Below are 26770 nucleotides of genomic sequence, written 5' to 3' on the forward strand. Positions count from 1 at the left end.
ACATGAACGTGTCAGTCGACGCAGAGAAAGCTCTGACTAAAATTTAAATCGTTCATGATTTTAAAAACGTCTTATCAAAGCACTCTGTAGGGCCAGTGTAGTGAGGCCTGGGCCCTGCAGCCCCCAGCCATCTTGTGGCCACACGTTGTGTGGGCTCTGAGCCGATCTGCCCGGCAAGCAGGGCCTGCGGTGGCTGACTCCAGAGTGACAGGCAACATCTGTGTGTCAGGAGAGCCTCAGTGTTAGTTTGGCTGTGAGAGAAAGGAGCAGTCAGCATTGTAGTGGCAGGAAGAGTCGGATGTTAGGGGTTTGTCGTTTTTGAGTTTAAGGCGAGCGAGTCCTGAGCGTGTTTAAACAGTAATGGGCAGGTTCCAGTAGGAAGGGAGAGGTTGACCAGTGGTTCCTGGGACGGTTGGTCTGAGCTCAGGGGGAGCCAGACTGTAGGCAGGGGGAGAGAGTTGGTGCAGGGAGGGAGGGTGGGGGGAGCAAGGGAGGATTTCCATTGGTGCTTGATGCCTGCCCACGTGTGATGAGGCCTTCGAAGCCCAGGGGCCGCAGGAGGGGTTGGAGAACTTGGTGTTTCTGGGTTCAGGGTCTGTGCTTCATTCTTCTCTCCACAGATCCAGAGCCAGTGGGTGACTTTCCCTGTGGCAAGGAGGCCCCAGCCCGGCTGTGTGAGGGCGACACCGAGTGCCGGGAGTACTGGCCGGGACCCAACTTTGGCATCACCAACTTTGACAATATCCTGTTTGCCATCTTGACAGTGTTCCAGTGCATCACCATGGAGGGATGGACTGACATCCTTTATAACGTGAGTTGCATCTTGGCCCTGGGACTGTGGATGGACCCTGGAGCTCCTAGGATCCCATTTGGGGTGACGTTCCTGACCTGAGAGCCTGTGCCCAGCCCCAAGTTCCTTCCTCTACCCTAGGATGAAATACAGGCCCCTTCCTTCAGATGACTCCACCAAGGGCCCACTGTCATCAATGTCAACTCGAACTCTTGACCTAGGTCCTAGAGTCTCCAGGACAGCTTCTCTCATGAAAGTAAAACTGAGGGCCAGGTAGAGAGCCAGCAAAGAAAATGCCAGGGAAGATGCTACTGCTGCTGCTGGTCACATAGTCACAGTGCCAGTCCCTAAGGCTCACTGCAAGCTTGCTCCAAGCTAGGCCCTGCGTGAAGTGTCCTATCCCTGTTAACTCATAGAGTCATCTCAAGAACCCCATGTACAGTGAGGAAACTGAGGCATGGAGGGGCTGTTGAAGTTGCTCAAGGCCCTGCGACTGGTAGGCAGCTTGCTGGGAACTACTAGTTGTGCCATCCCTGCTGGGTTTTCTGGATGGAGGGAGGGAGAGGGAAGGCTGCTGGGCCTCTTGTTGTCCCTAGGCTGCCCGGTAAAGACAGGAGCAGGGCAGGGTTTATGGCTGCACTCAGCAGACTCTCAGGAAGACTTCTCTGATGGCGCTGGGGCTCTGGGCTCAGAGTGTGTGTCTTGCACATTTCTGTCTTCTCTGCCATGTCTATCTGGTGCTGTTTCCTCTTCATCCTCTTGCCCACGAGGATGCCTGCCTGTCACAGTGATGTACACAGGGCAGTCTGGGTTGGTACCCATGACAGAAGCTGGTCTAATGCCCTTGCCTGGTGGCCCATCTCACTGCCACCTCTCCTCCATGTGACGCTCTTCTGGGAGGACTCGACCACAAAAGCTTGAGCAGAATTCTGTCTCTTTTCTTATGTGATGACCTCCCTCGCTACCTCCTACATGCGGTAGCCCTATGAGCCACCGGGGCATAAGAACAATGAAATTAGTCCCTCAGGGACTTTGGGAGGTCGACAAGGAAGGCACACATGAGCTAGAAATCTTGGAAGGTTTGGCTGGGAAGGTATGGCTGGCGGATTGCTGTTTTCTGGATAGCTAGAGCGAGCTCTGCTTGTGGGCTGTGGGTGGAGGACTTGCAGGTACAAGACACCTCGTGCTGAACCTGCCGCTTGGGTGCTGAGGTGGGGTTTGGGCTCTAAGCCCCTGGAGGCCTGGGTTCCCGGCCTCTAGGAGCCCGGGGAAGAAATGACGGTGCGATAGTCTGGTGGCATGAGGGACAGGAGGAAAGGGGCAGACTGGGGCCCTCTACTCTGTGGGTGCATGGAAACCCAGGTGGATCTCAGGGCTAGGAATCCAGCAGATGCTTGGGAAATGCTCACTGAGCATGCAGAGGGAAGGTGGAAGTTCAGGAAAAGCTGGCCCAAAGTCCCTTGAACCAGATCCCTCCTTGGACTGGGAGTCGTGTCTCCTGACAGGCTCTGTTTAATTGAGGAAAAGAAGAACAGGCACAAAGGCAGTTATGAGGAGCTTGACTGTCCTTTTCCTACAGCCAGTCAAGGAACGATTTCCCAAGGACAGACCCTAAAAATAGCTCTGAGCTGGCCACATCCCTGCCAGCCCCACCTGAGCAAGGGCTGCATGAACAGGTCTCTGCAGCTTTCAGTGCCCCCTGGGACTTGGCCAGGGGCCCTGGTGACTCAGATGGGTGGGTCTGTGCCCTGTGTGGGAGGGGCTGAGCAGGAACTAGGCCCTAGGGCAGGACTGGTCACGAGAGCCACAGAGGGTTCATTTGGCATATACTTCCATTGGACCCGCTGGGCTCTGGGCACCCCCGAGATGCTACATGTACAGTGGTGAGCAGAAGGTGTTCGATAAAGGCCTTATAATGCCAAGTGCTTTAAAGAAAACAAAGGTGGATGAGGGGCAGGGAGTAATGAGTTAGACACCTTGTGAAAGCCAGGCCTGGTGAGGTCTGGAAGCCAGACATGCAGGTGCTATGAGATTGTGCCTTGGCGGTTTGGCAAGGCACCGGGACACAGTGACAGGGGTGACCTGTGAGGTGGCCTAGACCTGGCTGGGTCCACTCTCCACACTGGGGGGTAAGAGGGTGAATTGCTGCAAATCAGACTGGGTGTTTTGAAGGGGATTCTTCAGAGAAAGAGCCTGCCGCTTGCCTCCAACCCGGTGCTCCAACCCAGACGTGCTCCTGGAGAGTGGAGCCCCAAGTGACAGTGCCGGGATTTCAAGGGCAGGAGCCACTGGCCTGCCACGGTGGGGTGGAGGGAGAGAGGTGGAGAATACACTCAATGTTGGGAACAGAGGAGGGTGTGTGAGTGTTTCTCATGGATCAGCTATGGCCAGGGGACAGTAGCCAGCCAAGAGCCCTTTTAAATTCTGACCAGGGCGAGTGACGTCTCAGTAGAGAACCTATGTTCACAACAGACTGCTGGAAAAATGGGGGTGGGGGTGGGGGAGTTCTCCAACTGAGGGAGAAATGGCTTGCCTGCATTTTGAAAAGTAAGTGGAGTCAAATGGGTTCCTGGAAGAACCCACAGAAATGCCTTGTGAGAGAGGAGTCAGCAGTAAATTTCCGTCAGGCCCAGAAAGATGAGATTATCTCAGGGCACGGCCAAGCATGGAAAAACTTGCCTTCCCTCCCACCCCCCACCCTTTTTCCTCCCCTGCTTGGATTGTGTCGGGGTCAATAACCCAGCCAGCAGCAAGCCGAGGAAGAAGGAACAGTGTTAGGCGTGGAGGGGCAAAGAGGGACCACGCCTCCCTTTCCCAGTGAAAGCAGCCAGCTGTGGCAGGCCAGCTAAAAGAGTAGATATTCTCAGTGTAAAGCATGTTAAGTAGTTTTATTGCCAGCTGGGATTGGACACTTAATTACTGAATTGAGACTGTGTTTTCTACTTAAAGTGATTGTAGAACTTTCTACTACCCAGGAGTTATCAGAAAAGTTAAGGACTTATCCAGGTTTTTATCCAGGGGCATGAATATGGTCAAAGGGACAGTAGGAGGTAAGTGAAGTTGGCTTATGATTATATACATGTGGTTTTGCATATGCTCGTTGTACTGGTTACACGAAGCTCTGAGGAAGGGTTGTTCACATGTATAGGTGCAAAGGCCGTGTTTTACAGTGAGCACAGGTAGGGCTTGCTCGTCTGTTGGGTGTGCAGTGTGAGAGAGAAGAACCAAAGATGTGACATCAGCCACTGGGGAAGGTGGTGCCCTTTCTTGAGAAGGGAGACTTGGGAGTGAGATATTTGCTCGGTTTGTTTCAGTGGAGTAGTAGTGGAGCCCAGGGACTCTGATTTGCCTCCATAATGTTTCAAAGAACTGGTTTCATGCAAGGGAGACGCTGAGTATACAGTTGGGTATATGACAGGGAGCTCAGAGGAGACAGCAGGGCTGAGGGTGTCTGTCTGAGATCATGGATGGAGTTTAACATTATGGGAGAGGATGTGATTGGCTCAGCAAGGAATGTAGAAGGAGAAGCAAAGAAGGCCCAAGACCGAGCCCTCTCTGAGCTTGGCTGTTGGGGGAATTCCAACATTCCGAAGACAAGTAGGAAAGAAGGAGCCAGCGAGAGACCAAGGTGGAGCCTTTGAGGCAGGGTAGAAGCAGCACCGTGAGCATGCTGTGTCTTGGAAGCAGAGCTAAGAAAAAAGTTTCTAGAAAATGACCTAGGTCCTAGAAATGATCAACCAGGTCAGAGGTCAAGAAAGATGCTGGTAACTTGACAAGAGCGGTTTCGGTGGTGGGGGTAGAAGCTCGGAAGGTGCAGGTTAAAGGTGAGGCAGGATGAGAGTGAGGACGGCAGGTGGAGTCGGCTCTTTGCCGGAGCTCCCTGTGAGGTGTAGCAAGACGGTGGGAGGGAGCTGCAGGGAGAGATGGGGGTTGGCTGGTGGTTTTTTTCTAAAGTAAACTCTATTTGAGATAATTGAGGGCTTATGTGCAGTTGTAAGAAATAATACAGAGAGATCCCGTGTCTCCTGTAATGGTTACACCCTACAGAACTAGTGTGCCTCACAACCCGAATACTGACACTGATGTCATCGAGATATACAACATTCCATGCTGGAAGGACACCCAGGTTGCCTTGTAGCCACACCAACTTCTTTCTTACCCTCACTCCCCTCAATCCCTGTTAACCACTAGTCTCTTTGTCACATCTGTAATGTCAAGGAGGTTATGTAAATGAAACCATAGTATATGTCACTTTTTGGTATTGGCTATTTTCACTCACATGATTCTTTGGGGATTCATCTAGATTAATGTGTGTCAGTAATTGGTTCCTTTTTATGGCTGGGCAGTCTTCTGTGATATGGGTGGGCTAGGTTTATTTAACATTTACCTGCTATAGGATATATGGATTGTTTTCAGTTTGGGGCTGTTGTGAACATAATTGCTCTACACATTTGTGTACAGGTTTTTGTGTAAACATAAGTTTTCATTTCTCAGGGATAAATGCCTCGGAGTGCAATTTCTGGCTTGTATAGTAGTTGCAAGTTTAGTTTTTTAAGAAACTAAAAATTTCCCAGAAGGCTGTATTCTGTTACATTCCCATCAGGAGTGGATGGATAATGTAGCCTCCTCACCAGTATTTGATGTTGTCATCGTTTTTGACTTTAGCCCTTCTGGTTAAGTGTGTACTGATATGTCATTATGGTTTTAATCCACACTTCCTAATGGCTAATGGCGTTAAGTATCATTTCCTACTTTTTTGCCATTCATTTATCTTCTTCAGGGACATACCTCTTCATATCTTTTGTCCACAGTTTGTCTGGATTGTTACTTTACTCTGAAGTTTTCATATATTCTAGGAACTAGTTGGTTGTCAGATATGTGGCTTGCAAATACTTTTTTTCTAGTCATTAACTTGACTTTTCATACTCTTCACCTGGTTTTTCACAGAACACGCATTTTTAATTGTGAAAAAGTCCAGTTTATCAGTTTTTCCGTTTGTAGATTGGGCTTTTAGGGTCAAATTTAAGAACTCTTTGCCTAGCCTTAAATCCTGAAGATTTTATTCTATGGTTTTTTTCTTAAAGTTTTATTGTTTTACATTTTACATGCAAGTCTGTGATCCAGTTTGAGTTAATTTTTGCATAAAGTGTGAGGTCTAGGGGCGCCTGGGTGGCTCAGTTGGTTAAGTATCCAACTTTGGCTCACGTCACGATCTCCTGGTTTATGAGTTCAAGCCTCGCATCTGGCTCTCTGCTGTCAGTGCAGAGCCCTCTTTGGATCCTCTGTCCCTCTCTCTCTCTCTCTCTGCCCCTCCCCCCCCTCAAAAATAAATATAAAAAAAAAATAAAGTATGAGGTTTGGGTTGACATTCTTCTCTCACTCCCCCTGCTTCTCCACGCCTTCCTTCTTCTCTCTCTTCTTTCCTACCTTCCTTACTTTTTGGAGGCTTGTGAATATCCAGCTGCTCTAGCAACCCTTGTTGAAAGGCTATATTTCCTCCATTGAATTACTTTTGCACCTCTGCTAAAAAATTTGGGTGTAGTTGTGTGGGTCTTTCTTTTCCTTCCTTTTTTAAACAAGGTCATACCCAATGTGGGGCTTGAATTCACAACCCTGAGGTCAAGAGTTGCATGCTCCACTGACTGAGACGGCCAGACGTCCTATGTGGGTCCGTTTGTGTTCTCATGATCTGAGTGTCTCTCTCTACGAATAGCACATTATCTTCATTATTGCAGCTGTACTGTAAAATAAATCTTTTAAACCAGGTAGACTGATCACTCCCATTTTGTTCCATTTGGGAGAATCGACATCCTTACTATGTTGGGTTTTCTAGTCCATGAACATGGTGTATCTCTCCATTTATGTAGATTATCTTTGATTCCTTTAATCAGCACTTTGGAGTTCAGTATACAAGTCCTGCATATGTTTTGTAAGAAATGCAAATGATTTTTATATGTTGATCTTATATGCTGCAACCTTGCTGAATTTACTTATTTATTCTAGGAGATGTTTTGGAGAGTCTTTGGGATTTCCTGTACAAACGTGTTGTCTGCAAACAGGAACAGTGTATTTCTTCCTTTCTGATTTGTATGCCTTTTATTTTATTTCCTTGCCTTATTGCACTGGCTGAAACTTACAACTTTTTGGTAGATAAGAGAATAGACATATTTCTGCGCTCCCAATCTTAGCAAAAAAACATTGAGTTTTTCACTGCTAAGTATAATGTTAACTGCAATTTTTTTGTTTTTTGTGGATGTCCTTTATCAGACTGAGGGAGTTCTCCTATACCTACCTTTCTGAGAGGGTTTATCATGCATGGGTGTTGAATGTTTCAAAATACTTTTCTTGCATTGATATGATAATGTGATTTTTCCTTTAGTCTGTTAATACAGTGGATTACATTGATTGGCTTTTGAATTTTGAAATGGCTTGGCATCCCTAGAACAAACTCCACACGGTCATGGTATATAATTATTTTTATACATTGCTTAAATCAATTTGTTAATGTTTCATTAAGGGTTTTGGCACCCATATTCATGAGGGCTTTTGGTCTGTAATTTCCTTCCAGTTTGAATTATGTTTGTCTGGTTTTGGTATGAAGGCAATACAAGCTTTATAAAACGAATTAGAAAGTAGTTCTTCCTTTCTCATTTTCTAGAAGAGATTTGTGTATGTGGTATTAATTCTTTTTTTGAGAATTGGTAGAATTCTACAATCTGGGTCTAGAGATTTCTTTTTTAAATGTTTTCAATGTTTATTTATTATTTTTGAGAAGGAGAGAGAGCCAGAGCACGAGCTGAGGAGGGACAGAGAGAGAGGGAGACAGAATCTGAAGCAGGCTCCAGGCTCTGAGCTGTCAGCACAGAGCCCAACATGGAGCTTGAACTCACAAATTTGTGAGATCATGATCTGAGCCAAAATCAAGAGTCAGATGCTTAACTGACTGAGCCACCGAAGCGCCTCAAGATTTCATTCTTTTATTTGTGGCTGAATGTATATATGTATGTATGTATGTATGTATGTGTGTGTATATGTGTATACACATAAATACATTTACATATAAATGTATATTTATATATCTTCTTTATCCATTCATCAATCAGTGGGCATTTGGGCTGTTTTCATATGTTAGATGTTGTAAATAATGCTGCTGTAAACATAGGAGTGAATGTATCCCTTTGAATTAGTGTTCTTGTATTCTTTGGGTAAATACCCGGTAGTGTGATTCCTGGATTGTAGGGTAGTTCTAGTTAAAAAAAAAAAAAAAAAAAAAAATTTTTAACATGTATTTATTTTTGAGAGATAGAGAGAGACAGAGCATGAGTGGGGGAGGGGCAGAGAGAGAGGGAGACACAGAATCCGAAGCAGGCTCCAGGCTCTGAGCTGTCAGCACAGAGGCAGTCGCGGGGCTCGAACTCATGAGCCATGAGTCGTGACCTGAGCCAAAGTTGGACGTTTAACTGACTAAGCCACCCAGGCGCCCCAGGGTAGTTCTATTTTTAACTTTTTGAGAAAACATACTGTTTTCCAGAGTGGCTGCACCAGTTTGCATTCCCACTAACAGTGCATGAGTGTTCCTTTTTCTCCACATCCTCAACAACACCTATTGTTTTTTGTTAAAATTTAATTTTAAATTTAATCAAACAACCATGAAAGGAAGTGGTATTTCATTTTGGCTTTGATTTGCATTTCCCTAATGACTTATGATATTGAGCATCTTTTATGTGCTTATTACACCATTTATATGTCTTCTTTGGAGAAATGTGTATTCAGATCATTTTCCCATTTTAAAATTGGTTAATTTGTCATTTTATTATTGGCCAGTAATTTTTCTGTATCTATTATGGATGCTAGACCCTTATCAGATATATGATTTGTAAATATTTCTTACATTTTGCGCATGTCTTTTCACTTTCTGGATGGTGTCATTTGAAGTACCAACAATTTTTATTTTGATGAAGTCCAATTTTTCTATTTTTATTTTCATCATTGTGCTTTTGGTGTTACAGCTGAGAATTCATTACCAAATTCAAAGTCGTGAAGATTTATTCCTATATTTTCTTTTAAGAGTTTTCTAATTTTTGTTCTCATATTTAGGTCTATGACACATTTTACTTTTTGTATGTGATGTGAGGCAGGGACTCAGCATCATACTTTGCATGTGGATATCCAGTTGTTGAAAAGACTGTTCTTTCCCCCATTGAATTTCTTGGTACCATTGTTAAAAAATCAATTGATGATAAATGTAAGGGTTTATTTCTAGATCATCGATTTTATTCCATTGATCAATATATCTATCCTTTTTAGGGGGAAATTTTTAAAATTACAATTTCACTTTCCTTAATAATTATAGCTCTATTAAATTTAACTATTTTATATTGGATGAGTTGTGGTAGTTTGTGTTTTTTGAGAACTTGGTCCATTTCATCCTTGTTAGTGAATGTATGTAGAGTTTTTTGTGGTATTCCTTCATTAACCTTTTAATGTTTGCTGGGTCTGTAGTGATATCCCCTGTTTCATTCATAAAATTGATAACGTGTCTTCTGTCCTTTTTTCTTGGTCAGTATTGTTAGAGGTATGCCAATGCAACTGATTTTTTTTCAAAGAACCAAGTTAAAAAATTGACTTTTTTCTATAGTTTTTATTTTCAATTTTGTTGATTTATGCTCTTATCATTATTATTTACTTGCTTACGTTTCCTTTGGGTTTATGTTGCTCTTTTTTTTTTTTCTAGCAGCTTGAGGTGGAAGTTTAGATTATTGATTTGATTGATTTGGTTATTGATTTGATTACTCTTTCATAATGTATGTATTTTATTTAGTGATACAAATTTCCCTCTTGGCACTGCATTAGCTGTGCCCTTCAAATTTGACACATTGTATTTTTATTTTCATTCAGTTCAGTGTATTTTTATATTTCCCTTGAGACTTCTTCTTTGACCCAAGGACTATTTAGAATTGTTTTCCACCTATAAGTAAGGTGTCATTTCTCTTTTGATTGTCTTTAGTTTTCTTAAATTTGACTATGATATGTCATGTTGTGGATTTCTTTGGGTTTATCTTATTTTATTTTTTATATTTATTTTTTATTTCAGAGACAGAGACAGAGTGAGAGAGAGAGAGTGTGTGTGTGCATGCACACACACAGCAGGGGAGGGGCAGAGGGAGAGGGAGAGAGAATCTTAAGCAGGCTCCACACTCAGCATGGAGCCTGTCACAGGGCTCGGTCCCATGACCCTGGGACCACCACCTGAGCTGAAACCAACTGAACCATCCAGGTGGCCCGAATTTATCTTATTTGGTGTTTGTTTAGCTTCTTGAATCTGTAGGTTTATGTCTCTTGACAAATTTAAGAAGTTTTCAGGTGTTATTTTTTTGAACACTTTTCAGCCTCAGTGAATGCATGGTGGTCACTACCAGCGTACTGGACACTCCTGTATTTTGCTCCTCTGATGACATGAACATTAGGTCTGTTGTTACAGTCCCACAGGTTCTTTAGGCTCTGTTCTGTTTTTTTTTCTTTTAATTTTTTTTAATGTTTATTTATTTTTGAGAGAGAGAGAGAGAGAGAGACAGAGTGAGTGGAGGAGGGGCAGGGAGAGAGGGAGACACAGAATCCAAATCAGGCTCCGGGCTCTGAGATATTAGCACAGAGCCTGATGCGGGGCTTGAACTCAAGAACCGTGAGATTATGACCTGAGCTGAAGTCGGATGCCCAACCGACTGAGCCACCCAGGTGCCCCTTCTTGTTTGTTTTTGAAGTCTGGTTTCTTTCTGTTTATCAGACTGGGTAACTTCTGTTTCTCTTTTTTACTCTTCACTTATTCTTTCCCCTGTCTGCTCTATTCTGTTGTTATGCCTTCCATTTATATTTTAATTTTGATTATTGTTGTTTTCAGTTCTAAGTTTTCCATTTGGTTCTTCTTTATATCTTCTACTTGTTTGCTGACACTATTTTTTTGTTGAGACTTTCTGTTTTTGAGTGTGTTTCGAGTGTGCCCATGATTGTTCTCTGAAGTATTTTTATAATAGCTGCTTTAAAATATTTGTCAGGTACTTTTATTGTCTCTGTCATCTTAGTGTTGGCAATCTGTATCAGTCAGAGTTCTCCAGAAATATAGAACCAGTAGGATGTGTATGTATGTGTGTATACAGATATATGTGAAGAGAGAAAGATTGATTAATTTTTAATTGGGAATTGGCTCTTGTGATTATGAAGGCTGGCAAGTCCAAATCTGCAGTTTGAGCTGGCAGGTTCAAGATCCAGGAGAGATGGTGGTACAATTCCAGTCTGAAACCCAGCAGGTGGAAACCCAGTAGAGCCAATGGTGCAGATGAAGTCTGAAGGCAGTCTACTAGAGAATTCCCTTTTACTTGGAGGAGGGTTGGTCTTTTTGTTCTCTTCAGACCTTCAACTGATTGGATGAGGTCCACCACATTATGGAAGGCAATCTGCTTTACTCTATCAATTAAAATGTTAATCTCCTCCCAAACACATTTACAGAAACACCTGGAATAATGTTTGACTGAATATCTAGGGACCCCATGGCCCAGTCAAGGTTGACACATAAAATTAACCATCACAGCATCTATTGAAAATCTATCGATCTTTTTTTCCATACAGTTTGTGCTTTCCCTGGTTCTTGGCATGGCAAATGAGTTTCAGTTGAAAACTGGACACTTTTGGTACTGTGTTATGAGACCAAGGCTATAAAAGTCAAAAGGTCTAGGAGAGATGTCCTTCTTTGCATTCAGTTTTTAGATTATGCCTGAGTGCTGGCTTGTGGCTTAAACCAGGCACATGGTAAGGACTGTTCCCTGGGGACTTGTGGACTTGCTCTCGATCAGGGGGAAATGTGGCATGTGGCTCACTGCCTCTGAGCTGCTGCGAAAGCTGCTACAGACAGAAGATCAGACTTGAGCCTAGGGCCCGTGGGCTCCATTCAGGAGAAATGTCTTTGGAGCTGACTGGTATGTCCAGCAGCCTGGGAAGAATAAGGGAGTTGTCCAAGCAGAGGCTGGCATGCAGCCTTCAAGGTATCCTGGGACCCTTGGGCTCCCTGGAACTACTCCTTGGCTTTTCGGCATTGCTGGGCAGTGATCAGTAGTGCTAAGTGTCCTTGGTCTTTTGAGAGCTGCAGTTCCCGTGAAAGCTCTGTGGGGCAAAGGCAGGCAAGTCTGATGTGGGTCCTTCCTGGACTCCCCCTGTCTGGACCTCCCACCACCTGAACTCTCCCTGCCTAGGCCATGCCAGGTGTTCAAGGTAGGGTCAGGGGCACTTCTGTAGCCAGGGCTATGTGTCTTGTCCACCTGTTTCTCCTCATCTCCCCCTTGCTTCCAGACAAATGATGCAGCCGGCAACACCTGGAACTGGCTCTACTTCATCCCTCTCATCATCATCGGCTCCTTCTTCATGCTCAACCTGGTGTTGGGTGTGCTCTCAGGGTAAGAGGCCACAATGGGCTTGGGTGCCACCTGCCCCTCTGTGTTCTCAGGCTAAGGGGACAGATGGTGGGGTCAGATATGGGCCTGTGTGACATGGGAAAGGCCTCATGGCCACCCTCTGTGGTGGTCACTCCCAGCATACTGAGCTCTGGCCAGCCTTTCCTTTGTGCTGCCATCCTGACCTCTGCCTTGACCGTCATCTGGCCCTGGCCTCCTTACGTCTGTCCCACCCTTGGCCTTCACCTGGCTCTGATGATGGGGGAGGGGCTGCTGCTACATCTCAGCTGGGTCTGTGGTGGGGTTTCTGGGAGTGGAGAGTGATGGAGCAGCCCTGTATCCTGGCTAGAGTGGTCACCAGGCTCTCCAGCATAGCCTTGACCCCTGGCTTGCTCCTCCTCTCCAGACACCTTTCTGTGCTGAACTCCTCCAGTAGAGAGCAAGGGAGGGTGGGGCTAGGAGTCCTTCCTGAAGGAAAGTGCTTCCTGACTCCACATTGCAGTGAGATGTGGCACACGGTACCCTCCTGTGGTATGGACCAATGGCTATAGAAATGCTTTGTGCTTAGGGGCACAGATGGGGCTGGTGTTTAAGACTCCTGTCCTTCTACCAGGCTGAGGAACCTGTGTTGGGAAGGCCTGGCCTGCTCTCTGCCCCTACCTTGGTGTTCATATCTCCTATAAGACTCGAGAACAACTCCTCCCTGCCCACCCTGAAGGTTCCTGCTCAGGCCCAGGGTTCCTGAGGGAGGCCGGGGGAGAGGCTGGTGGACCCAAGAGGCAGCTATCTTACTGGCCGGGAAAGGAACAGCCATTGAGAGGGCAGTGGTTAGGGGCCAAGGCCTGCGTGCTCTGGCTCTGGAATGTGTCCTTGGCCTCGGTCCTATCCTGAGGGATATGTCACTAGCATGTCTTTCCAAGCACTTGCATAGGACAGGCAAGCCCACAGCACGGGGAATGGATGTAGAACTTCTAGTCTAGTGAGGGGATTGCATGGTCGGAGCTCGACGGGGTTGGTGGGGAAGCCAGGGGAGGCCCGGAGCTCAGAGAAGCCACCTAGGGAAGGGGCATTTCCAATGAGACCCAAAGGGGGACCAGGAATGAACTCCATGAAGGAGGGAGGAAGGTCTCCCAGGCAGAAAAGAGCTGGGGTGGAGGCCCAGAGGTACAGAGGGGTGCAGGGATGCTCAAAGCTGGAACCAGAAGGTGTGGAGGGGAGAGGGTGCTGAGCTGGCAGACGGCAGGCTTGTGTGGAGCGTGGGCTCTGTGCTGAGGACAGTGCACAGTGGGGGCTGGTAGGAACATGAGTGGGTTCATGGTGAGTTGGGAGAGCAGCCTGCTCAGTCTGGCTTTTTGTGCAGCTTACCCTGGAGAACGTGCAGGAAGAATTCAGGGATTGGGGCTGTGTGGCCTCTCACTGAGCAGGGCCATGAACTTTGTGACTGTGTGGCCCTTCTCCCCACTGTGAGCATCCTGGCCTCTGGGAATGGGATGATATGAGATGGTTTTCCTTATTAGTCTCAGCTGAGTCCTCTCTCAGTCATCCAGGCTAAGCAGAGGGACCCCAGGGTTCTCTTTCAGGTTCTTCTTGGAGATGGCAGGGCCCCTAAAGCCAGCAGTCAGTGCACAGCATGTGGGGCCCATGGAAGCAGTGGTTAGATGCCACTGGTACAGCCTGGCCTGGGGAAAGCTCGCCCTGCAGGGCCCAGTCCACATCTGGGCAAGTGCTGCTGGATTAGCCGGCTTGGAGCCAACCAGCCTCGCGTTCTTCTTCCCAGAGGAGCAGGATCAGTGAATCCTCTTGTGGCTTTTCTTAGCAGTTAGAACTGATGCCTGAGGAAGGCAGGCCCTACTGCTGGCTACCATCTGAGAAGTGGCTGCTGTGTGCTGGGCCTAGATTGCTGCAGCAAGTTTTCACTGGTGGCTCTGACACTGACTCAAGCAGTGTTGTTACTGCCCCACCCCTGCACCCCAGGCCCTCCTACCTTCATCGTGGCCAAGGGAGAGGGGAGGAGGAGGAGAGGAGTCCTATATTCCTGCAAATTCAGGGTTTGGGAGGGATGGGAGGTCCAGGCAGGAGCTGGCTCCTCTCATTTCCAGGATGGCCACAGCTCAGGCCCTGGTGGACACTGGCCATGAGTTTGGGTCAGTGCTGGCCAGAGCTGAGCTCTCTCTCCTGCTGTGGCTATGTGCCAGGAGTCAGGCCTGCCAGGTTCACTGCACCAAGCTGCTTCTCTTGGAGGAGGAACAACTACTCACCTGAGACGAGACATTGCTATTTTGCTGTGGGGCTGTGCCCGCCTGCCCTTTGGGGACCTGGATCCCGCCCCAGGCCTGAGCTGAGAGGCTTGCAAGGCTGTACGCTGGGTGCCTGTGTGCCTGTGTGTGAATGGCTTCCTTCTGGCGGTGTGAGGCTGCAAGCTTGGCTGGGAGCCTGGGGCTGGGCTGCTGAGGGGTAAGGAGAGCAGAAATCTCTCTCCTGGTCATCTCAGACCTCAGAGGTTTGTCCGAGGTGGTTTGCATGGGCTGTAGAATGTTTTCCTTTTGTCTCTGGCTTGCCCTATCCGGTCCCTTCTTGCCCTGTTCCTGTCTGTCCATCCCCTCCTAGTAAGGGCTCTGGGTCTGAACCAACAGAAAAAACAAAGTGTAAGTCCTCTTGGGCAATTCTTGCCCAGAAGCTCTTCGTAGGATGGCAGGTGACAGGGCCTGGCACTCAGAGGGAGGGGTGTGCTTTGGCCTGCTCTGGGCAGGGGGTGTGGCATTGTCCCTGCCCTCTGGAGCCCCCTCTAGGGACTGCGGTGCTGTCCCTGTGTGCTGGAGGAGTCTGAGGAAGGAGGGTTCACCTGGGCCCTCCGAGGGCTCAGGTTGGAAGAGGCCGTGGTGGTGAGGCTCCCTGGGAGGGCGGCCTGTGACCTGCATGTCGTGTCCCAGCCTCTTCCTGGTTCCCTTTGCCTCTGCGTCTGCACACCCATGGGGTGGGCGAATGTGCTCACACTCACCTGATCTGCTTACTTTTGTGGACCCTGCACAATGCAGAGAGTTTGCCAAGGAGCGTGAGAGGGTCGAGAACCGCCGGGCCTTCCTGAAGCTCCGCCGGCAGCAGCAGATTGAGCGGGAGCTCAATGGGTACCTGGAATGGATCTTCAAGGCTGGTGAGAACCAGGGGCTGCTGCCTTGCTCCTGGCCTGTCCTCTGTCAGTGCCGCTGGAGCTCCAGTCCTGGGCCGGACGAGACCAGCCTGGAGAGCTGAGGAGAGCTGAGGCATTGGAAGTGGATTCTCCAGCTGGCCCGGGGTCCTGACACAGGGCAGCCATATGGCCCTGGAGACACTGGCCTTTTTAATGGAGGCTTCTGGCATGGCCTAGCCTAGAGCTAGTTTCTGCCTGTCAGACTCAAGCACCCTTCCCTTGACCTGAGTGTGTTCTGCGCCCTGGCTCTGGGCTTTGTCAAGCCTGGGGTTTCTGACTGCCTCCCTCCCTCCCTCGCCCCCGCCCCAGGCCAGCATTCTTTCCTGCATATGGGGCGCCTGCTGTGCCTCCTGAAGCGCCTCTTCGGCCAGGAACTCACCTAGTGGGGTGGCTGCCCTCAAGGGAGGGTGATGTGAACAGGCCAGGCCCCCCTCGTGGGGCACCGTGTGGGGGATGTCTGTCTCAGTAGGAAAAGGGTGTCTGTCTCAGTAGGAAAAGCTCGGCCGTGAGCCCCACGGCCTTCTGGAGTCATCAGGGTGAGAAGGCGGGTCCAGCAGCAGAGGCGCATCTTTACTCTGCTGTGTTCCTGGGGACTGAGCCCTGGGCAGGGGGGGCGGGGCAGGGAGGCTCCCAGCTGAGGCTGTGTCTCACTCGCAGAGGAAGTCATGCTGGCTGAGGAGGACAAGAATGCGGAGGAGAAGTCCCCTCTGGATGGTAGGTGACCACTGTTAGCACTCCGTGCCCGCGAGCCGCGTGCGCATGCTTGCATGTGTGGTGCCGTCTGCTGTTGTTGTGCCGGCAGCTGCACGGCCGCCACCTTCCGCGGGGTCCTGGGCAGACCCGTTCTGGAGGTCGCCGCATGCTCCCGGGCAGTTGCGTGCCGTGGACCCGAGTGGAGGTAGCTGGCGGTGGGCTTAGGTAGCACACCTGCCGAGGTATCACCCGGGGGCTCAGAGGAGTCTGTGCTCACGGTATGGACCCGAGAGCTGTGTTCTCCAACACGACGCTTTACATGTGACTGTGTAAGCTCATGCGTAAGTCCACTGCAGTGAAGTAAAAGTGAAAGTCCTGTTCCTCAGGCTCACCCACCACATCTCAAGCGTTCAATAGACATATGGGGCTAGAGGCTACTGTACTGGTCAGCACAGATGTAGATCATTTCCATCATTATAGAAAGTTCTATTGGACTATGCTGCTTCTAGAAGCTTTTAAAGTTCAGGTTTAAACCAAGTTGTATCTGTGTCTAGAGCTCAGGGTGACGTGGCTCCCAGATTGCCACGGAAAGCCTCTTAGCACAGCCTGGGGCCGCTAGGGCGGGGATGAGGGCCAGAGTGGCCATGGTTACTGGCCTGGCTGCTAGCGCAGTCCCAGTGGCAGGACAGTCGTCCTGTTTTCACACCCACTGCTGAGGAGAGGGCCAGAGAGCTTGGCTGTGTCCCCTGCGGCCTCAGCTGGACCCACATCTGGGGCTCTGCGCATGTCTGTGCTGGCCCCTCTGCAGACCTGACTGATCTCTCTGGCCCCAGAGCGGGCTGCTTGGCAGCGGGCCACAGTCCTGGCCTTGTCCTTACAGACGTCTCCTGGTCTCCCTGGTAGCCAGGCCTTCCCCACTGACATCATCGCGGAGAAGAGGGGAAGTGGCACTCCCCTCACGATTCCTTGTCCCCTGTGCTCTGAAGACTGAGAGGGGCCCACAGGGGCCAGGATAGGAGATCCCCAGGAAGATGGTCGCAGGCTCGGCTGAGATGCACCCCCGCCCTGAGGCAGTCCCCTCCCCCTCCCCTTGTTTAAAGCAGTGTTGAAGAGAGCAGCCACCAAGAAGAGCCGGAATGACCTGATCCATGCCGAGGAGGGGGAGGACCGGTTTGCAGACCTCTGTGCTGTTGGTGAGTCTCTTTGGTTCCTCCTGGCCTGTCCTGTGAGTGGGTACAGGAATTCCCCTAGCTTCCGGCCTGTCCCCTGGGCCCCCCAGCCCTCTGGGGCCACCCTCCTTCCCTTCCTTCCCTACCGCTCACACTCCTGCGTCCACCCTGATGGCAGGAGGTACAGTGCCCTCTGCCCTCTGCTGCGTGCTCAGCGTTTTTCCCCCCGGTGCCGGCAGTGGAGTGAGCGGTGTGTTTGCCCAGCGCTTCCTGCCCTTTCCCATCGGTGCAGCCCCGGCTGCTCTCGGCTCTACCACCCCCAACGTGGACACAGAGCCTCGGGCCGCACCCCGTAGCTGAAGGGCTACGTGTGTGTTACTGACCGTATCGACCGAAAGGTTCTGGCTGTCTCTCTTCCCAGCCCCTGTCTGTCTTCTATGCTCCTGGGGCCTCTGGCTTCATCCCCTTCTTCTCAAATGGTAGAAGAGAGATTCTGGTTGCTTTATCACACAGCTCTTTTAGTTCCCTTCCTCAGTCTGGTACCAGAAGTGCCCAGGCCTTTTCCCACCAAATGCCCTGTTACTGTGCATTCTGCAGCAGAAGAGGGCTGAGCCAAGGGCCTCCACCTTGGTGGTTGGAGACAGGCCTGCATGGCAGTGAGCTTCTCACTGAGGCACCAAGTCAAGGGGTTGCAGGCGGACTTGGTCTCCAGCTGTCCGTGAGCAGGCCCGAGTCCGAGGTCTGCTTCTCATTATGTGGTTGCATTTATTTGCATTTATGACACAACTCTTTTTTTTAAAAAAAAATTTAAATGTGCATTTATCTTAGAGAGACATGCAGACAGAGTGCGAGCAGGGGAGGAACAGAAAAAGGGAGACACAGAAGCAGAAGCAGGCTCCAGACTATGAGACAACTCTTTGATGAAAGTTACTTGTGTATTTATCTGTCAGTCAGTCTGTCTCTGTGTGTCTCTATCTATCCATCCATCAATCGATGTGTCTGTCATCTAAGTATCTATCTATCATCTGTCAGTAATCTCTGTATCTATCAATCTATCATCTGTCAATCATCTATCTATAATTCAATCAATCTAGGTATCTGTGTGTCTGTCTATCATCTACCTTGTCTGTCTTTTTTTCCCCACACAGCCCAGTAAACCCATGTCAGTAGCTTGGGATTTATCCCTGTTTCTCCACACATATCAGATATAATACACATTTGTATCACACACACATGCATGTAGACATGCACACATACACACATGTAGAGTTTTGGGATCTATTCATGTTACAGATAGGCTTTCATACAAATTTTTCTATACCCTCTGGAGACCACTCCCCTCTGCAGTGTAGTTCTAATGCTGTCTTGTCAGTGGCTGCATGGTGTTGCACAGTATGGATTCACTCTAATTGTTCAGGGGCTCTCCGTTGACGGCCATTCATTTATTTTTAGGTTGTTTTATCTTCATCATGAGCAGCGCCACCGAACAGAACCCTATAAGCAACCGTCCTTCCTTTCCAGTGCTTCTGTCCCTGCAGGCAGATTTCTGGGAGCTGGGCACCGCGTCGCCTGCTAGACGTGCCCCCCCCCCCCCGTTACATGCCGTAGCTACTTTCGACTTTACCTTGACGCCAAGTTGATGATGTTTCCTTGGAGCTGTCGTTCTCATTTCACTCATTACTAACGATTTTGAGCTCCTTTTTAAAAATGTTTGCTTCTGATTTGAATTTGGGTTTTGGTGAGTCTTCATATACCCGTCCATTTTTCCGTTGGGTGGTTTGTGTTTGCTAGTTAATAAGAGACTGATGTGTGTTGTGGGTCTGAGTTTTGTTACAGTTTTTACAAATTTATCACATGAATGTTGTATTTAAATAGTCCCCTTTATTCCTATTTTACTTAGAGTTTTTATTCTGATTTTTTAAAGTCTACAGTTTAAAATAATTTAAGCAACACCTAAAGTACCTGTTCTTCAAGGGTAAAGATAAAACTGTGAACCCATCTAGTAAAGAAATAAAAAGAACCAGGACCAGTTTTATAAATTATGCCTTACGAGGAAATCTTACATTTTCTCAGCGTTTCAAACTCGTTTCTATAGAGTTGCCTGTAGTTTCTCTTACAGTTCTTTTCATCTCTCCTGTATTCAGCCCTTTGTTCATTCACTCAGCAGATATTTATCAAGTGCCCCTGACGTGCAAGTAACTGCTCACGGCTCCGGGGCTATAGCACTGAACAAAATGATGAAGCCCCTTCATCTTCTGCTTTTTCTAGCCCGGCTGTGGCATCAGACCACGGGCAGTAGAATAGGAAGAGCACACAGCATGTCAGTGCCACCTCTGGAAAAGGAAAAAATCGAGAAGGGCGGGGGCTTGGAGGGTTCGGGGGTTTTGGAGTTTTAAAGAGAAAGGCCACAGAAGGCCTCCCTGGAAAGGTCGCTTTTGAGTAAAAGCTGAAGGAAGTGAGGAAGTCAGGCCCATGGAAGGGAACATCCAGGCAACACGTGAGAGGAACCTGAGGCCAGAAGGAGCGTGGCACTTGTGGGGACTGTCTGGGAGGCCAGTGTGGCTGGAGTGGAGCGCTGTGGGTTTCGGGGGAGCAGTGCCACAGGGTTAGGGTTAGGGTCGCAGAGGGCGGGGCCCAGCAAGGACTGTGGCTGCTGGTGGGTTTGCAGAGCAGAGTCGCTGTCCTGCTCCAGTTGGGGCGCAAGAGATCCTCAAGTGCAGGAGGGCCAGATGCGGGCCCATTTAGAGGCCACTGTAGGGATCCAACCGGCAGTGGCTGCCGTGGAGGTGTGCAGTGGCCAGATTCTGGATACATTCTGAAGACAAACACACAGGATTTGCCGGCCAGCTGGATGTGGGCGTCAGAGGACTCGGGGCGGCCATGTGACTCAAGGAGGGGCACTGGGGGCGGACTCCCAGAGTCTGGGGAGCAGCTGGAGGGCCAGTGGGGGTGTCAGGTAGCACCTGTATGTGGGGGTCTGGCGGTCAGGCGGTCAGGCGGGAGACGTCGCACAGTCGCTATGAGGGTGTTTAGGCCCTTGAAGCCGGCTTACATCCTGCTGACTCTGCTTCTGCTTTTTCTGGTTGTTGGAACGTTTATCTTTGCCTTCTGTTTTATTAATTTGGATTGTGTGGGGTGAATATGTATTAACGATCATTTAAAATAACCCTGGTGTAGATTTCTTTTCTTCTATTTTCTTTTTGTTTTAAATGTCATTACTTTCTTTTGTATTTTTATTATCTTTGTATAGTATTTTGATTTACATATTATTGCTTTCCTAATTTCTGAAAATGTGTAACTGTTTCTTTTTCCTTTCTTCTTTACCTGCAAAGGCACTGAAGGCTGTGCCCCGCCCCTGCATACGGCTTTGCTGTGATGGCCTCCTTTTATGGGCTTTTCCATCGTGGTTTCTTTTCTTCACTCTCAAAAGGTGTCTGGGAATCTGCTTCGCTCCCCACAAATTTCTCACTTTTCTAACCCACAAACAGCCGTCTCCCCTCCCCTGCTCTCATAATTAGAACCATGCTTCTTTACTATTTTAGCCTGTTTTTTATTTTTACTTATTTATTTATTTTTACCATCCTTACCACTGAGATGCATCATTTCCGTGAGGAAATTGCTGTATTTGCCATCTCTCTGCCCCTGTTCGCCCCGAAGGTCAAGAAGATGTGACCTTTGCGGTGTTTTCCTCTTCTCCCTGCCAACTCCTGGTTTAGAGAACTTTGGTGTTTGTAGCCCTAGGCTGTCATTAGTCCCGTGGTCACCCCAGCTGCTTAGCACATTCCCAGAGGTGGGTTTGCTTTCAGCCGTCCTCCAGCCACTACCCCATAGACCTGTCTCTGCTTCCTCTCTGTCCTGTGCTTGGCCTGCTTCCCCGAGGCATGTGTGTGGGGGGGACCCTTGTGAGGGAGGCCTGTTTAATGGCTCCTCCTGCTGCTCTGTGGTATCGCCCTGTCCCCTTCTTTCCCTGTGCAGATGTAGCCTCGGGGGGCTGGAACTCTCGTCCTGGGTCAGAAGTTCCTTCTCTGCCCAGCACCAGGCCTGGTGGACTCTTCCACCTGTGGGCTCAGGCCTTCCTTCACCGAGGCTTCTTCTTTCCATGTGTGCAATGACTTCGTCTCCTCGCCGTGCTCGTTTTGTGTCCCGACTCCCCGTCGTCCGTGCTCTGCCCCTCGAGGTTTCTCCCCTCGGTTAAAACCCACTTGTGCTGCACCCTCCACGCTACTCGTCTGGGCTTTAAGAGTGAACCTCCTTTCCTTTCATCTGCTGAAGGGGATTTTATTTTTTCTCCAAGAAGTTTCTCTCTTTTACTTTTATTGTGATTGGTTTGGTGCCTCACACAAGTCCTTGGGATTCTCCCGATTTCTTCTCCTGGGTGTCTTGCAGGGCCGAAGGATCACGTGCCTCAGGCCTCAGGCCTCAGCAGGTTTGGGCGTGGGGCTTCACAGGGTGGAAGAAGCCATGGGTCTCCTGGTGCCCAGCACCCCCTTTGTCCTTCCCTGTGTGCTGAGGATGGCTGTGTCTTACGTGCTGGGCTTGTCACCCCTCCATCCGCTGTCACTGCTGCTGTTGACTGAGCCCAGGTGCCAGGCCCCGTGTTGTTGCCCTGACTCCTACATGGCCTGCGAGGTCCAGGTTCCCTGTTTCCTATTTTCTTTTTTTTTTTTTTTTAATTTTTTTTTTAACCTTTATTTATTTTTTTGAGACAGAGAGAGACAGAGCATGAACAGGGGAGGGTCAGAGAGAGGGAGACACAGAATCTGAAACAGGCTCCAGGCTCTGAGCTGTCAGCACAGAGCCCGACGCGGGGCTCGAACTCACGGACCGCGAGATCATGACCTGAGCCGAAGTCGGCCGCTTAACCGACTGAGCCACCCAGGGGCCCCCCCCCCGCCCCCGTTTCCTATTTTCGAGTGAGGACTCTCCAGGCTGTGTGGCGTGTATAAGGCCCTGTGCCTAGGGCAGGGGTGATGGGGGTTTGTGTTTTCATGGCTTGTTGTTGAACCTCACCTTCATTACCCCGTGCTGGTGAATGCAACAGCAAAGCCGTTTCTCCTGTGTCCCTTCACTGGCCTCTGGTGGGCTCACCAAGGGCGAGAACAGAGCTTAGTCGTTCTGTCTTCTCTCTGCCACTCAGGGCCTGGCGCGAAAACTCTGTACATGTTTGTGGAAGGAATGGCTGTTAGGCAGGGCTGGCGTAGACTTTTTATTAACAGTGAACTCCCTTTGGGGCATGATGGGCAGACATTGTATGTGGTCACGCATTGTTCACACGAGTGCTTAGCTGTGACGTCATTTGCAGGTTAATTTAATTCTCGATTTCCCCTAGCTTGACGAGATCGGATTCTTGTTCCTTGAAATAAGCCTTTTGGTTATAAAGAATATGTGTTGATGAAGCTAAACGTGGAAATGCAGAGTGCTGAAGAGAAGCAGCCTTGTCTCTCATGCTTTTCCCCTCCCAGAGCTATGATTCTGGATTTGGCATGTGTCCGTGCTCGCTGCAGACCCCTGCTTTTACCAAAGACCTGGGCTGGAGTCACTGTCCAGAGCTGACCTGAGCACACGGTGGTAGCTTCTTGCTGAGAATACTGTCTTCCGGGGCCTGTGCCCTTGTCTTCAGAGACCCAGGGCCCAGAATTCCCTGAGGCACAGCATGCCCTTTATAGTGGTGGCCTGGTTGTCCCTGTTCCCTGACCAAATGAGAGGCTGGCTGGTCTCTGTCCTGGGTGCTGCCAGGGTTCCCTAGGAACTGAAAGGCAGTCCCTCATGTCCAGAGTGCTAGGGCTTCTGCTCCCTGCCCTGTCCCTTGGACTGTGTGTTAGAGGAGGGATGGGTGGGCTTCAAGAGCCAACTGGGGATCTGTGGTTTTGTGCACATGTGGCTGTGGAAACCGCTTTGTGGGTATTCCTTTGATGAGTGAAGATGTATGTGGTTGTCTGCATGTGGGCACAGGTGCAGGATGAGGGGGGCCGGGAGTTATGACAAGGAAGCATTCCTATGAAGCTTTTGCATGGTTAAGGGCTCATCGGTTCTTGCTGGGCATGGTCCAGTGAGCCAGGAGGTGGGGGCCACGGCCCCTCCCCCGGAGAACTTGCTGCTTGTCTCACTGGCCACATGTGTGTGCACAGAGCAGTTCACACAAGTCACGCGTCCCCATTACCCTCCTTCCCAGAGTTGTCCTGTGTGTGTTCACAGGAGTGTCTTCAAGAATGAGATGCTCCGGGTGTTGATGCGTGCTGTGCAGTGTGTGTGTGTGTGTGTGTGTGTGTGTGTGTGACTTTGCTTCTAAACGACTCAAGAAGTGGGGGGGGAATCTGCCTGTGTGGGTCTCTGGGCAGTCCTGCGCGTGGCTCTGCCCGTGTGTGGGTCTCTCCATGTCTGTACTACTCTTGCCTGCCTCCCTCCGTGCCCTGTTGCTGCTTTTGAGGAAGGAGCGCGTGTGTCTGGTTGTGGCCTTGGCGCTTTGCAGCCCTCAGTGAGGCTGGCCAAGAGCTTTTGTTGAATGAGCTATCTCTGACTAATTGGCAATGGCTGGCGAGTAGTGTCTGGAAATGGACTGGGAGGCTGCGTCCTGGCTTATCCAGGAGGCTGTGATAGAGCAGTGGCCTTCAACGGTCTGGGTGGGGTGTGGCATCCGGAGTGCCAAGAATTTGCCACAAGGGCCCTGTGAGGTTTCTTGAAAGGCTGGCTGATGGGTCCTGGCCTGTGGACCCTTCCATCTGAGTCTGGGGCTGCGTGTGACAGCATCTCCCATCCTGATGCCACCGCTCAGTTTGTAGACAAGTCTCCAGAGGCCTCAGGGCCTGTCTTCATTTGAGTGAATCCAAGAAAACACTAGCCTAATAATGCTGTTAGTGTGCTGCTGAGGGTCTGGGTGTGCACACACACATGCGCAAATATATAGAACATCACATGACAAACACACGCTCCATACCCTTCCCCGGGGACTCCATGCCCAAGCTGACTGGCTTTGAACAATCGGAGGCTCACACGTGCCCAGGCCCTTATTGCAAAAACTAAGAGAGCCTGATGCACTGCAGAGACACAGCCAGACCCTGCACACATGCACACTCACGGCCTCTAAGCGCCCACGAAGACTGCTCACTTGCTCATCAAGGGGTGCATGGGCTTTGAGGCGAAAGCCTGTGGGCCTGTCCTCGCAGCGATTGCAGCCTGGTCTGGGAGCTGGGTGCAGAACAGGTCAATAAGCCAATACTGGGGCAGCTGGTACGCGGTTGTGATTATTGTTGGGGAGCTGATTTCAGATGGGGTGCCCAGAGAAGGGTGTTCTGTGGAGGTGACATCAAAGTCCAGACGTGGAGCCGAGAAGCAGCCAACTGTGGAAAGAGACCAGCAGTGGGAAGCATTTCATGCTTAGGTCACGGCACCGCAGAGGTGGTGTGTGTGTGGAAATGGGGGAAAGCCATGACAGCTTTGTGTGCAAATGTTCCGGAGAGTTTGTTGGGCTTTGTGGGCCATACACACTCACTCTGCCTCTGTACCAGAACAGCAGCCGTGGACCAGACGCAAACCAAGGAGCTTGACTGTGTTCCAGGGTACTTAAAAATAGGTAACCGGTGGTTGTTGGTCCCTGAGTTGAAGCAGGAGGGAGGGCCAGATGCCGCATGGCTCCGTGAGGCCCCCGGAGGGGTTGGGATGGCCTGGGGGCATTGGGGCTGTGCTGCTGGAAGGTGGCTGAGGGGTGCTGGGGGCCATCTGGAGCCTGGTAACCATGGAGACCACCAAGGCTCTCGGTTCCCCCATCTGTGAAATGGGGGTGGGGTCCGGACCTGGTGCAGGCGGGTGCGGCGCAGGGGTAATTAGCTCAATGTCGGTAGCACACCGGGTCTGACCCATGGTGTCTGTGATCAGAACCGGGGCCTCTGGCTAGGTCTGGGCTGGGGCAGGTGTCCTTGAAGATGTTTTCCTGTGGGAGATACAAGTTTGAGATGGGAGGGGAAGCGTGTCCTCGAGGCTGCGTCCGTGGGGCACACATCCATGGAAGGAGAGCGTGTCTGGGGGTCTGGTGGTCTCTACGTGTCCTCAGTGAGCTCCTTGTTCCCCCAGGGTCCCCCTTCGCCCGCGCCAGCCTCAAGAGTGGGAAGACAGAGAGTTCGTCATACTTCCGTAGGAAGGAGAAGATGTTCCGGTTCTTCATCCGCCGCATGGTGAAGGCACAGAGCTTCTACTGGGTGGTGCTGTGTGTGGTGGCCCTGAATACGCTGTGCGTGGCCATGGTTCACTACAACCAGCCGCAGCGGCTCACCACGGCGCTGTGTACGTAGCTGCAGCCTGGGCCTCCCCCTCACCTCTTCCCGAACCACCTCTGGTCTGCAGCCTGGAAATCCCGGTTCACGGCCTTTTGCCTTGGAATGCCCTGGGTAGGACCCCTGCACAGACCAAAGTGCCCCCAAGGGCATCTGCCAGGGCCTGAGCTCCCCATCCCAGGTTCCAGGAGGCCTAGCTCCTCTGTCAGTGTGGTGGGCAATGGTGAGGGTCCAGGGCACCCTGGGGGGAGGTCGGTGTGATGGGTGGATGGCCCTGAGTCCTCCCTTGGGAGGGCTTCAGACCCATGGAACAGGGCACTTGGCCCCTCATTCCAATCTGGCGTGAGGCTGCAGCTCGCTCCTTGGACTCCTGAGGAGAGAGTCCAGGCTTCTAGGGCCCTTTTGGCTGTTTTCATTTTGCTTTTTGCTTTTTGCTTTTTGCCTCTGAGTGTGTCTGTGACCAAGGCTGACTTACCTGTGGGCCTACGGACAGACCGTGAGTCTGAGTCATGACTACCTGGCCCTGGCTACTGTTCCAAGGAGTAAAGGAGGAAGGTGGCTGGGGTGGTTGAGGCCCTTTGCCCCTCTCTAGGGACCAGGGCTGACCTTCCAGGACCAACCCCTCATACCCTAGGGCTCTGCAGGCCACGGGGAGCCTAGTCTCCGTCTGTCGTCTCACCTCTCACGGGCCCTAAAGATGAAGACTCTCCAGTGGTTTCTGTCTTCCGGTTAGAGCCCCCACCTTCTTGTTCCCTGGCCCCCACGCTGCCTGGTATCTGGGGCTGATCTGGACACAGGGCCTGTTTGGGGCTTCCACAAGGGCCTTGCTCTTGCCACGGGAGCCCTGTATGCCTGAAGCCACCCTGAGGTGGGGTGGCAAGACCATCTTTTTCCCAGAGAAGAACCCTCCTGGATCCCTCCTGGCCCCTGGTGCAGCAGCCACATTCCCCTCTTTCAGACCACCGAGGCCGGTCAGTTTTAAGCAGGAGCTTGGGCAGTTCTGGAAGGGTTCTTACGAGTTCTAGACTCTGATGGCTCCACAGGCCACTTGAAAATATGGGTGTGGGTGGCTGTTGGGGTGGGACACTAGGCTATAGTTTCCCAAACTTGTACTGAACTCTCCTGTTGTGTAATGGGGAAGAGCACAGAGGCAGCAGAAGCACAAGGGGCCCCGTGAGCTTCTAGCAGACAGTCTGGGCCAGGTCCCCGGGAGTGAAGTTCAG

General features: G+C 50.3%; 1 protein-coding gene across 10 annotated transcripts in view; it reads left to right on the forward strand.

The window, feature by feature from the left end:
• The window catches only part of CACNA1B (calcium voltage-gated channel subunit alpha1 B), a 192692-nt gene that overhangs the window by 39268 nt on the left and 126654 nt on the right, over positions 1–26770 (forward strand). For 7 of the 10 annotated variants that reach the window (XM_086684663.1, XM_086684670.1, XM_086684668.1 and 4 more), the window contains exons 6-11: positions 621–811; positions 12131–12234; positions 15267–15382; positions 16076–16132; positions 17212–17304; positions 25348–25557. In XM_086684663.1, coding sequence (XP_086540789.1) covers positions 621–811; positions 12131–12234; positions 15267–15382; positions 16076–16132; positions 17212–17304; positions 25348–25557 — 771 coding nt within the window. The remainder of the gene's footprint in view (positions 1–620; positions 812–12130; positions 12235–15266; positions 15383–16075; positions 16133–17211; positions 17305–25347; positions 25558–26770) is intronic. The other 3 variants (XM_086684671.1, XM_086684665.1, XM_086684669.1) reach the window with 1 other exon arrangement.

This window comes from Puma concolor, chromosome D4 (genome assembly GCF_028749965.1).
Source record: "Puma concolor isolate L17-30 chromosome D4, mPumCon1.1.hap2, whole genome shotgun sequence".
NCBI classification, from domain to species: Eukaryota; Metazoa; Chordata; class Mammalia; order Carnivora; family Felidae; genus Puma; species Puma concolor.